Source organism: Chroicocephalus ridibundus, chromosome 2 (assembly GCF_963924245.1).
Source record: "Chroicocephalus ridibundus chromosome 2, bChrRid1.1, whole genome shotgun sequence".
NCBI classification, from domain to species: Eukaryota; Metazoa; Chordata; class Aves; order Charadriiformes; family Laridae; genus Chroicocephalus; species Chroicocephalus ridibundus.
Window position 1 is genome coordinate 74,523,043 of NC_086285.1, and position 16,940 is coordinate 74,539,982.

Below are 16,940 nucleotides of genomic sequence, written 5' to 3' on the forward strand. Positions count from 1 at the left end.
AGTTCGTTCCATGGTGCTCCTCCACCCAGCCACAGGTCCATCTTGCCATTCCCTTTGCTCAAAGCAGGGTCCAACATCACTACATGTCAACATAAGCACTGGACCAGATGCAAACCCTTCTCGTGGGCAGCCTAGAAGCGGTGTGAGAAAGCCTCATTCTATCCAGCTTTCAGAGATAACACTTTGTACACATTTTACTTAACAGAAGCAAATAGGGATGAAATATGTTCTCATTTCCTTCTCCTGTACATCTTCATTTCCAAAAGAACTTCCTACTTTACCAACATACTTACTTTTAGAAAAACTAAGAAGTCTACAACCAATCTTAAAAGTATCAAGAACAAAGGAGGGAAGAGGTGGTTTCATTTTTGTTGGGTTTGGTGTTTGTTTGGGTTTTTTAACTGCTAAAATGAAATGACAACTTTCAAGGACAAGGCAGACAAAACACCTTTGAAAATGACTGCTCTACAAGATATACCCCAACCTGCCCTTTAAAATGAAGTAATCTGTAGGTATTACACCAGGTAGAATGTGACTTTTGACAAGTCTTCTTTTGCAGTGTTGCACACTCAAACAAGAAGTCTTATTCTACAGGCAAAATCCCATTTAAAAAAAAAAAGTCAGAAATCCACTCAGGTCAAATATTCCTATCAAGTCTGGTTACTTTATTTTTCATCTGTGCAGTCAGTTAAAAGAACAGTTAACGATGAAAACAGACAACCACAGAAGCTTTAGGTACAGTATTGTAACACTGAAGAAGCAAATGACCACACTGAACACATTCTTTATGCTGGTCATTTCCAAACAAAACAGAAGTACACACAGAGGTCTAGTTCAGTGTAAAACCCGATATTAAGCAGCAAGGTGCTCACACATTGCGGCACAGTATATGGCATTTACCGCAAATAGCTACAGCAGCAGTGCTTAGTGGATGAACTGCATAGAATTAGCCTCACGGGCAAACATTAAATCACCACAATAATAACTTCAGTGGCTCCCTAACAGGTCTGAATTATACAATTCAGCATGAACAGAGTTGTTTACACCACTCAACTTTTAGCAACAGCTCTTGTATTTCTTCCACCAGTCTACACTGTTTGTTCCAGCCTTCATTGCAGTAACTGTTTTCAATTAGCTGTCACATACAACATAGGTAATTACTGCTTATTCAAAGTTACACAGCCCCTGCAACAAAGGTGATATGACTATATTTAAAATAAGAACCCAAAATACATTCAAGAGAGTAGTTGCAACAATAAGGCAATAAACAGTTTTAAAAATAGATCCTACTAAACAAAACAAGACCAACTGTGTAACTTGTTGCCTTCATAAGGTTTCAGACTTGAATGGGACAATTCAGAGTTAAGCGCTTACCCACCAGTAACGTTTAAGTACATTGGTAAAAATATTCAAAGACATGAGTATATCGGACTGCCAGCAATCACAACCCAGGTCTTATCACAAGTACGCTTTCACACGTATAGCTTTGCATTTACAGGTTTGCATGAAGTGCCCTGTACAAAGATTTTTACTACAGACTCCTTCAGGAAAAATTATGCATTGACAGAAGACATCAGCATTCCAAAATTCTTCCAAACCACATAATATAAACCTTTGGCCTGCTACTAATAAGATCATTAAAGTTATGCACTAGGCAGACAGCATTATTGGCAGCTATATCACAGCGACATTAAAAAAAAATAGCATCAGCTGTTTAAAAAAAAAAAAGACTGAAAATAACTTTGGGGAGTGAAATGTACACCTACGTACAGCAAGGAAGGGAGAAGGAAGTTGTTTGGCCAGAGCAGATGAGCTACCCAGAGGTTCCACATCCATCTTATTGCATATTTGATCAGTGTCAGCATTCAAATCCACATGGATTTTTCCTTCATTAACTTGCTCCAGAGTCTTGATTCTTACACCCTGACTAGCTATGTATATTGCTGAAACTTCACATTTCTTCACAGCTACTAGAAGCAGAGACTGAGCTAACTATTACTTATCTCAGCCAGGGAGACTACAGACACCAGCCTTTTGCCATCTTCTGTGCAGTAAAGTCTAGGTTAAATTTAAGTGCAGTGGAGTGTCAACATCCTATGTCAGTACAAAAAAAAAAAAATCTTTATTTGTAAGCCTATATTAGCAAAGCTCGAGACAAAGATGCTAAAGATGTTTCTTAAGAAAAATGTCCCAGTACTTGCTTAGCCCTGATAAAGTGAAAGTCTCATCATGTGAAAAAACAATGTCACAATATCCTTGTGTCTGTATAAGTTGTGCAAGGCAAACAACTGAAAGCAGCAGGGAATAGAATCTGATTGCTTTTGCTCAGTTTGAATAAATGTGAATTTTACTAATTAAAAAAAAAAAACATCATTAGGCATTCCCTTGAAAGCAGACAGGATAGAGGAAAGAGACTATCAATATTTCTACATGTGTTTAGAGGATATGTGCATAGCACTGCCTAATCCTTCTTGAAATTGCCACCCTGTAATACAAAGATTGCTTATACATACATGCTAGTAAACAAAACAAAGACTTTTAGACTCCAAAGAAAGGTCAGGGCTGATCTTATATATTTTAATACTGAAACATCCAAATCATTTTATGAAATGAATGCTCTCATTAGCTTTTGAACAGTATTCACAGATGACAAATTAAAACATAAAGGCACTAAAAGAGTGCTCTTTTCCCAGATGTAGGCCAACTTGATGAAAAAAGCTGCATTTTGCTGCTTTTAGCCATATAAATGAACCAAACCACCAGTCTGGGAGTCATAGGTTTAAATTTCTTAACAGCTGAAAGTAGAAGACCAATTTTGTAGTCCTGTTTCAAAGTTTTTATACAGGGAACAATGATCCAAACACCACCACATAACCAAGCTTTGAGAGAAAACTGAAACTGTTCATGGCAAGACATGTCAGTAGCGCTCTCTCACACACACATCAGAGGTGGTACATGCATGTTCCTCCTCTTTCCAAAGATCTCATGCATCAATCTTCAGAGTTGCTGGATAAAGAGAAGTGTAGCTCTTCATTCTGTAGTGAAGTGTCAAAATAGCTGCGTAACTCACTCTCAAAGAAAACAGGAGCAACTGCTTATTACTGGTAAAAATCAGTAAGTCCTCCAGCAAACATGAGGTACCAAATTCATTGCCATAACACTATCAAAGTGTTACAGTGACGTCTACCAAATTGGTCAGAATGCCTTAACTGGGTCCAGGAAAGAAGTTATGTCAGGTAACGTATACCTGATGTAAAGGTATACAAAGTGAACTAGAGAAGTGCTTAGTATCCAAAAACCAAAGATGACACTTCAGAATACTAAACAGCGAGCACATAACCTAGGCACCCTCCCCTCTCCAACATAAGTTGGACTTAGAGTAAAAGGTTCAGGAAAAACATACAGAACCTAGCAGGACTGTTTAACCTGTAACCTTTCTTACACCAAAAGCAAGAAAACAGGCCTTACCACCTGGTTCCTTTTTTTGCCTTTTTCATTTTTTAAAAAGGAGATAATAAAAACCTCCAAATCATGTGCATCTAATAGTGATTTTTCATATTTCATTTATACTTTTTATATCTCTAAGAACATAACTAAAAATCTCACTTTAGAATACTTTCTAATGCAGGATATTCTTTCGACCGTTTTCCAAGTTCACATGCATTCTCAAGATTGAAGAAAAAATATATATTCATGTATAGCTAAGGAAATAAAACTCAATTTCACTATATGCAGTTACAGTGCTGTAAAGAAAAAATAATTTAGAAACCATTTCAAGTCTGAAATGTTTACTATGTTCAGACTAATGCAAAGGCTAAGCCTATGGTCCAGGACCTGTTTTAAATCTGTGTGTGGAGACAGAGCTACAGCAGCTCAGCGTTTTTCTGATGGAGATTTCTCTCCACCCCTCCTTTCTTCCAGCATTCTATGACTTGGTGCTAAAGCCCTCCCTGAACCTCTACTGAAGTAGCATACATTGGTAGTTCAGAAGTCAAGGTCCACAGGTATTAGTATTACCTCTTAAGTCAGTTTTCCAGTAAGATCAAACCACTGAACGACACAGTGCAGAGGTGCTTAACCATTCATAATTAGTAAGAAGTTCAATGGAGTACTTTAAGTTGTGTCTTCTGTAGGTGCCCTTCGCTGCCGAGCAGATTTCTGTCTACCTCTCTGAGGCGAGGGTGGAGTCTCCTGTTCAGCTTCAGCCTCTGAAGGTTCGTTGTCTCCCTGTTGGGACCCCGTATCACCTATCAATTCTCTCAGGAATTTGAATTTAGACAAAAACAATTGCCAGACCACGTACCAGCCTGCAGGAGAAAGAAAGAAAGCACTGCTTAGTTTCTTCATACAAATTGCTAGTCAGCTCTTGGGTAAAGCATACCAGTGAAGTGGGGGGTGTGTGTGGAAAGAGTGATCAGCTCCCATACTCTAATTGCCAACTCTCAACCCCAACACCCCTCCACAACACATCCACTCCTTTCAACAGTCCTATAAATACCAGTTCAACTTGATAAAGTTTGTCCTCATCCGGAAGCAAACATTTAAGCTGCAGGCAAGGACCTACACACTCCAAATTGTACTGCCACAGCAAGCAGTAGGTGGATGATCACCATTAAACAGACAAAGGTCATACCTGTCAGGAGAAAAGGAACTTCTGTGGTTATACATAAAAAAGGGCTCAGGATTCATTACACAGGCAGTGTAAAAAGGCAGCAATAGGATTTCTACCCTCATTCAGTGAGCACATCATTCTGAAAACCACATTTTAAAAGCTGCACTACATAATTGCTATAACACACTTGTGGAGATCTTGAAATGAATACCATATTTAGAATAAATCCTATACTGAAATGCACAAGGTCTTTCTTATCATGTTCACTAAAAGACCACATCCCCAAAATTCAAAGTGTTCCCTCACCGCATTAAAGCGAAACTAACATTCTCTGGTAAATTTGTGTTCTGCTCCCAAAACTATGCAAGCAGAGAGCTGAGACAGTCACATTTCTAGAATCTCTCTTGAAAAATATTTATGATCCACCTCCTCCTCTCTCTTGTATAAGGTAGCCAAGGAATTTTAAAAAGCAGATATAAGTATATCTAAACCTAAATCAGAATATTCCTTTTAAAAGGTCTCCCTTACCTAAGCATTTAGGTCAAGGCAGACCGAGTTTTACCCAGCTGAGAACTAGTGATATCCCTTTCCCTCTAACCAACCAGTCAAGTTTCACCATATGTAGAACAAGAGTGCAACATCTCTGTGAAATACACAGTTAAGCAGTACAAAATGTAAAACAGCTATTTGAAAACATATGCTATATAAGGATCATTTGCAACACCAAAAACCATCTGTCTTGCATAAAGCTAAAAATTAATACTCCCATTCTCTGTTCAGAAGGTCTTGCTATCCAAGCCCATACTGCTGACCTACACAAATACTAAGAGCAGTGTTTCACAGACCTAGGGAAACCCATCCTTCCAATTACACAGCTGCCAGCAAACAGACTTCTGAGCATGGACAACAGGGGCATATCAGGGAAGAGGAAGAAATACTAACAAGTAGCAATTGTGTAACCACAGCACCGCTATTTTTCTTCTTCTGTCATCAGAATCATGCTAATAGGAGTAGGCCATTGCTTAGGACGAAACAAGATCCCACCCTTCCCTTCCCTCCTGGAATACTTTTCACATCCTGCAGAGTTTTAATTGCCGTAACTTCTCTGCTGCTGAGGAGATTTGGAGGAAAGCTTTTATATGACAGCCTTTTATGATCTAAATCAATTCCTGAAGTCCACACCAAGCATGTCCTTTTCCATTAATACATAAACCTTTAAATGATTTGTAATTAAATTGAATCTGACGTCCCACAAATGCATTAAATCCCCCTGCACCTAGAAAAAAACCTCAGTGGCAGATGCCTGGTTTTGCTGTCTCTCTCTCTTTCATATCTACAGGTGAAAAATTGAAGTAGCTGCTTTTTGAAAATTTTGTCCATTGAGGGGTATTTCAGGTCTCTGGGACCAACAATGCTTTGTGAATTCTGAAGATCATAAATCAATCCATTCCGAAGATTGTACATCAATCCATTTCTCTCACAGATCTAAACCTCATTAAAGAGTAATCAAATTTCTAAAACACACACTCATTTCTAGTCCACATGGGCAACAAAAGGCATGAAATACTGCAAATGAATATAAGAACCTTGCAAGAAATGAGACCTACACAGAATATTACAAGCTATTTAAAAATGTCTTCTGCTCCCCAATTTGTTGACAAAGTTTAGGACACCAGACTTAGAAGTGCATGAAAAGCATGCGGTAAACGTTTGCTAAGTCCACTGAAGCATTATGTGTGTGGGGAAGAACTCTTAGCTTGTTTGGTTGGGTTTTTGTTTTGGGGGTTTTTGGTTGGTTGTTGTTGTTTTTTTAAATCTTACCTAAAACACCCACAAAGTGAATTACTGTGAAACAGACATTTCTTCCAGACAACGGGGGGGGGGGGGGGGGGGGGGGGGCGAACAAAAAAATATTCATGGCCACCCCAAAAAAAAGAATTATAGGGCACTTTACAGAACCATAACTTGAATATATTTAGCACAAATAAATACTCCATTAAGTCAAGTATTTTAACTTAGGCTACATAAAGCCAACCATATGCTTCCTCTATCACTGCAAACAGAATCTATCACTTAACACAGAATTATAATACTAAAGAACATTCACAGTTCATTTGCAGACACTCCAAGAAAAGCAGCATTAATTTTTTTTCTACGTTTGGTTTGAGTTAGAGCACAATGATCTGAGTATCCAAAATACTGAGTGCCATAAACAGACTTTAGAGCTCTCTTGCCTAAAAGACAAACAGAACAGTGTGAATAATCAGCCAAGAGGACTGGTTATAGTCAACAAACAACCAGACCAATGATAACAGACAGGTGAAACAAACCACAACACAATGCACTGAAAAGAAAATTACAACAGGCTTAGCCAACGATAATAGTGGGCAGATAACCAGGCTTGAAAACTAGAGTTTCAAAACCTCATAAGGTCTCCCAGCCTGTACCAGAGACATTTAGGTACAAGACAATCAAAGTAGAACGATTTCTTTCTTTCACTTGCTCTAGTTACAGAGCCAGCTTGGATGAAAAGTTAAAAAATAAAAATAATTCCCAAAATAAACACACTTGTCTGAATCAAGTTAAGACTGCCTCTTCAGCTGAGACTCCCTGTTGCTTCACTGCTACTAAACACTTAGTAAGAATTTAGAATTTCCTTGGAAATAACCAGACTACTAAAGAACAAATTATTCTGCTTAAGAGAAACTCTCTCCAACAACAATATCAACTAAATACACCATTCAATAAAACCACACACACAGACAAAGCCTGGAGGCAGATTCACAGTACTGAGTTACTTCTGAACCAGACGACAATGCATTTTCTATTAATTTCACAGCCTCTCAAGAACATTGCAAAATGGTAACACCCAACATCATGCCATACTGAAGAATTGTATGCTAAGATACACTAAATAATAACATATTTTTACAAATAAAGTAATTGTGAAGTAATTTAAAATACACAATAGAGGAAAGTGGGGCATTTCTGTGCAGTCTTGTCTTTATGCAGCTCAGTTTAGCTTTGCAATGATTTTGCTGTAGAGCTCTTTCTGAACAGGTAACTGATACCACCAGTTTGCACCTTAAATGCTTCCAGTTTGTTCAGGCAAGCCACTCTCAAAGAAGTCCTACTGGTTTAACTTCACCACACACAAAATATTTGATTTAAATCAGTCTTCCAGTGCTTACTTTATTTTCTTTAGCCATTTGATTTACCTTTTCGAATCATTCTTAGCTCAACTGAACCTGGGGAAGTCAAACACCATACCCATAATAAATCTTCAGCAAACAAGCAGTGACGATATGCAGACTACAATACATATAACATTTCTACATTAATTGATGAAAGAAGTTGCAGAATACAGAGAGTATTTTGCATTTAGGTAAAATAGCAGCTCCCAGCCTTGCAGAGTTTAGTATTCACTAGAAGCTGGGAATCACTGTCTCACTTAAAACGCCACAGCCAGGTGCCATCCGAAGACATTTAAGCCACATTTGGTATTGAGACATCAGTATGTCAACCCCTCATAAATCATGAAGCAATGTGTTTGTGAAGGTGGCACCATGAGTCAAAGCCTCTTTTACTGACTCATACACAGATGTATGTAACACCTATGTAATACCAGGATGTTAAACAGATTTTATGATTTGACTACATTTCATCAAAAGCTACATTTTCTGTTACTTCCCACACCTGTGCTTAGTTCTTTGTAAAGGGGAAAGAAACAAAGTGATCTGACTACAACATCACTCCCCTTCAAAAGGTGAGGTGTACAAGTCTCAGGTCTGTCCATTTCCTTCACCTTATACTGGCTTGTATGCAAAAGTTGAGAAGAGGGAGATTTCTATACTGGAACACATTCTCCTCTTCTATTTAAATCAGGAGGAGGAGCAAACAAAACAACAACAAAAAAAACAGGGCTAACATGATGTGCTGGGGTAAAGCAACCTGATTTTTCTTATGTGAAATACAAATGAAACAAAGAAAGGAAGGAAGGTGATACAGTAATGGTGCAAGACAGTCTGAAAATCTGGCTTCTATTTCTGACGCTACTATGGACTTCCTGGTGCAGTCTTGCAAGATCATTTTACCTCTGCGTCCCTACTGATTTGAAAATAGGATGCTACTACTCCAGCACATGAAGACCAATTTAGAACTGGGTTATTACCAAGGTAAATGTTGCCTGTATTCAAATGCTGAAGTGTCCACCACAGAAAATACTAAGCAGCTATAGCTCGGGGCGGGAAGAGCATGGGGCTCTAAATGTTAACCTGAGATTTGCGAGAACAGGGTTCTACAGAGCTCTGTGTAAGATTTCTTCTGTGACCACGGACGAGTCCTTTTAATGCTGTGCTGTTTTTAAGACGTAGATAATATACCGCCTTAGTGGACAGCTTTGCTATGGAGAAGATCAGACTGAAGGAAGCATACACTACTCTGATACTGGAATAAGAGAAGACATCAGGTGATCCAGTGCTTGGTTCTGCACAGCTCCTTAAACGTGGTCCCATTTACTGCAACACGTTTGCTGCTTGCTGACGGATCACAAGGAAACTCACTCTCTTCCGATCTCCCATTTATAACAGTTTCAAAACTCAACTTCAAATTAAAGGGTATCTTCTCTTTATTGCTGGTCTAAGCAAGTGTGACTTCCCTCATCTTTTGAAGTATTTTACAAGATCCACTCATTTAAGATAATTACAAAACTATTCAAACGAAGCATTAAAGAGAAGTTACTCAGGTAGAATTTAGGGCTCGAGTGTTTTCTTATCTGCCACTGAATTCCAACTTGTGAAGCAAACCACACGCTTTAAGCACTTTGAGTTCCATGATTTTTGTTTTAAGGTCGCATCTCTCAAGCCACATCTTATTAACCTCACTCGCCAAATGAGCTGAACACTTCCATCTGTTCCAGTGAAGGCACTTCCGCAGTTTCACATGGCTCCATGCGTTACTACATTGGGAAACTAAAACAAATACACAGCGATAAGCAGTACTTTGACTTTGGCTGGTATTTTATCTTATCCTATATGCATGAATTCCTCCCATCTGCAGAGGAACATGTAATACAGAAAAGGAGCAATGAGACCACCAGAGAGAAACCAGAGGGCGGGGAAAAAATGTATCAGAAAAGGGGGGGGGGGGGGGAAGTGGAAGCAACTTACTTCAGTCCCACTTTTAAAAGAGCAACTGAAAAATTGCTATTTACAGTCCCTCAACGGTTTCTATGTCAGATGTGACCAGTTTACAAATAGAGACGTTGCTAGCTGCAAGCCTTGTGTGCTTCCTAACAAATTCAGATTAACATTGAAAGTAGCAGTTGCAAGCATCCAGAAATGTTTAAAAGAAAATGAAATCAGGTCATTTATTCAAAGTACTTTCATAGACATAAATGCCTAGTTCAGGTATAAACATTTGCTTTTCACATGGCTGAAGAACTGGTCCAAATAACTTCTTATAGTTCATGCCCTGAATTTTGTCTATTACTTTTATCATTTATTCTAAAGTGACATTTTCTCCCCATTATTTAAGTTCTGATAGCACTTATGACAGGGAATTGGTTGAGTCACCATCCCTGGAGGTATTTAAAAGATGGGCAGACATAGTGCTTAGAGATATGGTTTGGTGACGTTTTTTGTCAGAGTTAGGTTGATGTTTGGAAGAGATGATCTGAAAAGTCCCTTCCAACCGAGGCGATTCTATGTTTGTGATAAGCAGCAGAAATCCACGTGATCCTAGGGCGTCTCCTGGATAATTAAGTCTACTGTACTTTGCAATCAGTCACACCGTGAGTCCTTTTACAAGCCACTCAAAATCCAAGTTACAGCTCTTTAGGCTCTTGACCCTGTAAATCCTCTTCATAAGGTTGTTTCAATATCTCTTATCAGATGGCTGTAAAATATTCTTATCAGATTAACCTTACTCAAGATTATATCCAGCCATTCTTGTGTCAGGTTTGTCCATTAATTTGTATGTCTTACTGGCCGGCATTTACTCATATCCTCTCATACATAGCACTCAGTCTCCCTGGGAGTCTAACAGCCTGTAAAGACTGGAGACCTCTAGGTAAGAAGGCGAGTAAGAAACTGCCTATCACTGGCACAGATAGTTAAATTGGAAGTTGCTTGTACACAGTTTTTTTTCTAGTAGTGTTCTTGACACTGTTTTCCTTTAATATTTTCTATTAATAATCACGGCAAAAGAACTAGGAGTGTACCAATATTAATTATTAAATGCTGTATGATGGGAAAAAATAATTGCGAATACTGCAAATCATTATCAAATCCTATTGAGTCACTTCTAACAGGGTAACAGTTCAATTCCCCCCCCCAAAAAATGAACATGTCAGCTTCCTGTGTTCAGTACTTTTGAAATCTAGGTGACTTTTAGCAATCATTGTAAGCTCTGATACTGTTCAAAGTAAAATACAACAAATGATTCAAAGCAAAGTATTCACTGAATCCAAGCTGAATGTATAATACAGAATTCCAAGGTGCTAAGTATTTATAAGCCACCTAAAAATAAAATTTATTAATTACTTTTGCTCTCTTTAAGCAAGAAAGTACTAGAGAGATCTTTAAGTTAGCAGGCAAAGTTAAAGAGATTCCTAGCATCTCAATTCCATTTGTCACATACAGACAAAAGCAGAAAGGCCTGCCTGGAGAAAGTGATCCGTTTTTCTCATTTTGAACAGCATGTTGCAAAATCGTTTTAATCTTTCAGCAAGAGAGTAAGCAAATATTTCATACACATACTCTAAAAACATTAAAAAGCCTAGCAAGTACCATGTTTCATCTTCTAAAAGATGAAAAGTGGACAGACACAACCTAATGAGCACACAGAAACTTGAATAAAAACCCACTCAGAATAAATATCCACTAAGGTCACCATTAAATAGGTAACAGTACAGGGCACCTAGGAAAAGAGCACAAGACCAGGCAATGTACACAAGGTGCACCCTCATATACCCTTGCAGTCCCAGTTGTCTGTATTTCAGAAATTGCCTTACTAATTAGTACTATGGCTTAAAGACGTTTTCCTTTCTTCTGTGAACTTTAAACGATAAAAGTTCCAGCATCCAAAATATTCTTTGTTAATGTTAATGAACTTGTAGTTTATTTCCCCACCGTGTAAAAGAAAACCTCTTGGTTTAAGCCTGATCATTTAACTTTATGTACTCCAATTCCTCTACAATGATGAAATTTCACAACCGTGCTCAGTTCACCTTTTTCATTCTACACAATTATAATTGTGTAGAATTCTACACAATAACCACAATTCATTCTACACAATAATAACCATCACCATTCCTCTCATCATCTGCTTTCCAGGCTGGACAGATCTAATCTCTTTAGAGTTTCTTCACGCAGAAATCTTTACATAGCTCTCACCATCCTATCTTTCTAAAAAGAAATTGGGATTATTATTTTTTTTTTAAATAACACTTTAATAAGAAAATACATGGTTTGAGACACAGGCACATGGTAGATTCCTGTAGCAATATAATGTCATTTTCTATTTTATTTTAAACTTCTAATGTTTTATTTGTCTATTTGTTTGCTACAAAGCATTAAGCAGATATTTTGGAGAAATGCTTGCAACTACTGCAGCCAGTCTTTTCTTTGGAACAGTAGGAGCTCAGTTTGAAGCCATTATATTTCTCCACATAAATTATACATGCATATATTTCACACTTCTCATGGGCATTACTCCATATATGTTAATACTGGATTTCACCTCCCATTCTACTGTCCAGTTCCTTGATATTGCAAAATCTTTTCACAACGCTCAGCTGTTCTGACCACCATTAACAGGGTATTTTTAAGTATTAAATGTCAGCTGAGTCTTCACTTTATTCCCTTAGTTTTCAAAAATCACTTATAAATCCACCAGGCATTTGCTTTCTATCTTGCAGGCCTTTCAGCACAGGCTATGGCATAGCGGGAGTTTGGTGATGGCGTTTTTGGGGTGCGGGTTTTGGGTTTTTTTTTAGAGCTCTAAATTCAGTATATTGATCACAACACCCACACACACTACACTGCTGATTCCTTCCAAGAACACTAACAGACCGGCAAGTCGTGCCTCCCATTGAAATAACCCTTGCCTCTTCATTAAAGTAAGTCCAAGTTTTAGATCCTCATAAGAAAAAAAAAAAACAAAAACTCCCAAGAGCTGCTCTCAATCTATTCCAGCAAAGCTATGTCAAAAGCTGTCGGGTACCACTTCCATTCACTGGCATTTCAGACCTAGGCAGAGGTGCAGGAAGCGAGTGCTCAGTAGTCTGTTCACCAAAAAGGCTGTTAGCTACAGATTAGTCACGGAATTAAGCTCTAGGAAGCATTTCAAGGCTCAAAATTATTTGGAAACAAAGAAAAGGGGGCGCTGCGAACCGCACAGGCTCCCCCACACCGCGGGGCACGGCGCCCTTTCATTTCCTTCAGTCAATCTGAGCAAAGAGGAACCACCAGAGACTGAGAGAGCGGGTGCGGGGGTGAAGCGCGGAAGACAGGGGCACTGCACACCCAAGGCGGCCCGGCCCGGCCCTTCCGCTCCTCCGCGCACCCCCACCCCCGTCTTCCCCAGCAGAGGGGAGCGGGCGGGACTCACCGCACAGCATGAAGAGCAGCACGCAGGCCAGAGTGGCCACGATCACCAGCAAGGTCAGCCCGATGCTCTGCCACATGGCGCCGGCCGCTCGCCCCCCCGCCGCCGGCGGCAGCAGCGGCGAGGCGGGGGGGGGCTCTCCTCGAAGACGCCTCTCCGCCGCTCGGCCGGGCTGGGCCCAGCCCCACTAGCGACCGTCAGGGCCCGCTCAGCCCTGCGGGAGGGGCGCCAGGGGCCGTCGGGGGGCCCGCCCGGCCCCTCGGCGGGTCAGCCCGCGGCGGGGCCCCCTCAGGCGCCGCCGGGGCTGAGGCGAGGGCAAAGGCCCGCCGGCGGCTATGGGGAGGAGGAGGCCGCGCCTCGCATCGCTGCCCGCTGACCTCCGGGGAAGGGAGCGGGCAGCTCCGCGGCCCAGCCGGGAGGGCGAGAGTAGCCGGGAAGACCCGGGCTGAGCCAGCGGCAGCAGCCCCAGCCTCGTCTCCTCCTCCCGGCGTCAAGAGCGGCGGCGGGGGGCGGGCCCTCAGGCGCGCCGCGGTGACGCGTGGCGGAGCGCTGTGCATGCTGGGAGTTGTAGTTCGCTTCCCGCCGGAGCGAGCGGGCACCCCCGGGACGGCGGACAACAACTCCCGGCGTGCCCCGCGCGCCGCAGCCCCCGCGCGGCGCCAAACGGCCGCCGGCGGCCGGGCGCGGGGGAGGCCGAGGGTAGGTCGGCAGCGGCTCCTCCCCAGCGGGCCCGGCCGCCTGGGGAAGGGATGAACCACAGCTGGATGAGGCGGCGCTGAGTGAAGGCAGGCTTGGCTTGGCTGGGCGGGGGGCCGCGGCCTGTCATGGCTGCGTGAGGCAGCGGGGTGCAGCCGGTGTGGTAAAACGGGTGCGGCGGTGGCCGAAGCGCTGAGCAGAAGAGAAGCTGTGTAGGACAGGTTGCTTCCTCTGCAGTGCTTTAGGTCACTCGTAAGGATGGGGCAGCCTGGTCTCCGGTTCCTCTTTGTCCCTCTTGTCATTGCTGCCCGTGCACCCCCCTGTTTGGTCGATAAGGGGACAGCAGGGCTCTACCGGGCCTTAGCCGAGGCAGCCTTTTTACCTCCGTGCCAGCCCAGCGTGGTTCAAATTCCACATGACCTTGGCTCTTGCCCTCTGTTGGCATTGCAGCCATACATCAAAGCTGGTCTTTTCCCCTTAAGAGAAATCTGAGGAAATAATATCTTCCAGGAATTGTGAGATAAGCATGAGATAATCTTGAGCCTGATATGGACTTTGCCTTTAGCACAGGATCCTTTGTAGTGTAAGAAATACTGGTTAATGTTTCTAAAACTAGTGAAAATCCGTGTGTTTAAGTCCACTACTACAGAAGCCTGATTTCCCATGAAGATGTCACCATTGCAGTGAGATGTCAGAGAAAGCTAATCCCATTCTCCTTTGTGTTTCTTTCACAGATTATTTAGCTTTACTTAAAAGAGGAGATTTTAAAAATTCTTACTGTTTTTCCTGCTCATTGAGCATGCCACATGCCGCCTCCTTTCAAGATACCCGTAAACCCAAATTACCCGCACACACAATTCCCAATTCCCATTCTTAAGGTTGCTATCACTTCACCAAATCAAATTCTCTCTTTACATTCCTAGCCTTCTCTCCCAGCGTTCCCAGCCCTGTTTAATACCCTGCCTAACCTACTTAGAATGTCATTTTCAAGTATAATTTCACCTGAAACATATTTTCGGTTATTTCTCAATAACTTTATACTTTGACATGTCTCCCGATATTTAAATATCACTCTAATTCTGGCCTAAGCAGTTGCTGCACACACTTAAGCCAAGTTTCTTCTGTATTGCAAGCAAACAGCAAACCAGTAACAGTTAGTACCATATTAACTTTTGAGAAATATTTAAGTTCCTTCCTAGCCACACTGTTCTGCTTCTCTGATTTTTTGTGTATCATCTACAGTTAGAGTAAGTTCTCTGGATATGGGACCACCACTTTCTCTTTGCTGTAAAGTAGCTGCCACATTTTAGGGCTATTAAAATATTTCATATACATCACCCTACAGTTCCAAACTGTTTTACTAATAGCAGTTAATTCACATCACATCCCCAAGCATGGCAGAGCCACCCAGCATCCATAACTGAAGAAAAAAATATTTTGGAATGAAGTCATTTTGGAGTGATAAATATACGTGGCCCATATACATGGATTATATATATATGATCAAATATACCTGATAGCATCCAAGGCAACATACTAGGAAATAAAGATGAAACAGGTAGCAATTAGATTTCTCATATTAAAATGGGCAGGTGGACAGCCTTTAAATTGACATATGTTCAGCTTGGAAAACCTTAATTTTATTTATTTAAACATTCCTTTCTCTAGACCGTAAAGAAAGTCTCCCTTTCTCTAGCTCATCCACCAAGTTAATCACCTTATTGTAGAAGACCATCAGGTTGATAAGGCATGACTTCCCATTCATAAATCTATGTTGACTACTCGCAATCACCTTCTTGTCCTTCATCTGTTCGGATATGATTTCCAGGAAGATTTTCTCCATCACCAGGATTGAGGTGAGGCCGACTGACCTGTAGTTCTCCATATTTTCCTTCTTGCCCTTCTTAAAGATAGGAGTGATGCTTGCTCTCTTCCAGTCTTCGGGAACCTCTCCCAGTCACCACTGTGTTTCAAAGATAATTGAGAGTGGCCTCGCGGTGACATCAGCCAGCTCCCTCAGCATCCGTGGATGCAACCTCTCAGACCCCATGGACTTACAGATTGCCAGTTTGTTTAGGTGCTCCCTAACCTGGTCCTCTTCCACCAGGGGTAAATCTTCCATGCTCCAGACTTTCCCTCTGGTCTTGGGGACCCAGACTGCTTAAGGCCAGTATGGATGAACTACTGAAATTGTCCTCAGGACAGACAACAAGCAAGTAGAAAAGACTTTCTAGCACAATGGCTGAAGCACTTAAATAGGAGGTAAAAGTTCAAACCCCACAGGCATAGGCAAGGGGTAACTGCGGGTGTTACACACTAACCAAGCCATGACACAAAAGGAGAAACACTTCCGCCTCCAGCGATTTGGTGAATAGTCTTTGTTTGTCATTTTTCCTAAAACATGAAATAAAGCCTTTTATTTGGAACACTTGGAATCCGTTGTGTCAAATTAAACATAAATACAGATTTCCATCTGAATAAAAAACCCTGAACATGATATTCTATGTATTTTATCTAAGACTTCTTCAGACCAAAGTTAAATTATATGAACACGTACACATCAGTCCTGCTACACATCATTTCATGTACCAATGTGCCAGAAACCTGTGCCAATACCAATGCTGTTGATGATGCATTTGGGATAAGTGAGACACAACATGAGTTATTGTTATTTTTCAAAAGCCTGTGAAATCACACAAAAGAGAAAATATAAAAAGATTAGTGTTGGACAGATTAGGTTTTCTCATCACTGAAGTTCAGAATTAAAGCTGTTCATGCAAATCTAAGCTTGTTCTACCCACTTCCTTATGTGTATGTGTGCAATATGGAGTTACAGAATTTAATATACGTCATCTGTTCCCTGAAGAGGGTGGAAAAACTCACCGATAATGTCATTATGGTCTTTTATCCATTATCTTGCAACACTTGCTCACCGCATACCATCAATATTCTACATTTAATACTTTTTCCTATGATGCTCAACACCGATCGTACTTTTCACATTGTCTCTCTTGGTGTGTATGAC

General features: G+C 41.1%; 1 protein-coding gene across 1 annotated transcript; it reads right to left on the minus strand.

Moving 5' to 3' along the window:
- Positions 1-637: 637 nt before the first annotated feature.
- SMIM13 (small integral membrane protein 13) lies at positions 638-13,721 on the minus strand. Its single transcript, XM_063325918.1, has 2 exons — positions 13,223-13,721; positions 638-4,307 (listed from the first exon to the last, which is right to left on the minus strand). Exons 1-2 carry the CDS (start codon positions 13,296-13,298, stop codon positions 4,114-4,116), a joined length of 270 nt encoding a protein of 89 aa, XP_063181988.1. The 5' UTR covers positions 13,299-13,721; the 3' UTR covers positions 638-4,113.
- Positions 13,722-16,940: the final 3,219 nt, after the last annotated feature.

Bases quoted from the DNA above. Each gene is read 5' to 3' on its own strand.
- SMIM13 (XM_063325918.1), bottom strand. From the start codon at position 13,298: ATGTGGCAGAGCATCGGGCTGACCTTGCTGGTGATCGTGGCCACTCTG. The intron at 4,308-13,222 runs GTGAGTCCCGCC...TTTCTCCTGCAG, and splicing joins GCTGCTCTTCATGCTGTGCG to GCTGGTACGTGGTCTGGCAA.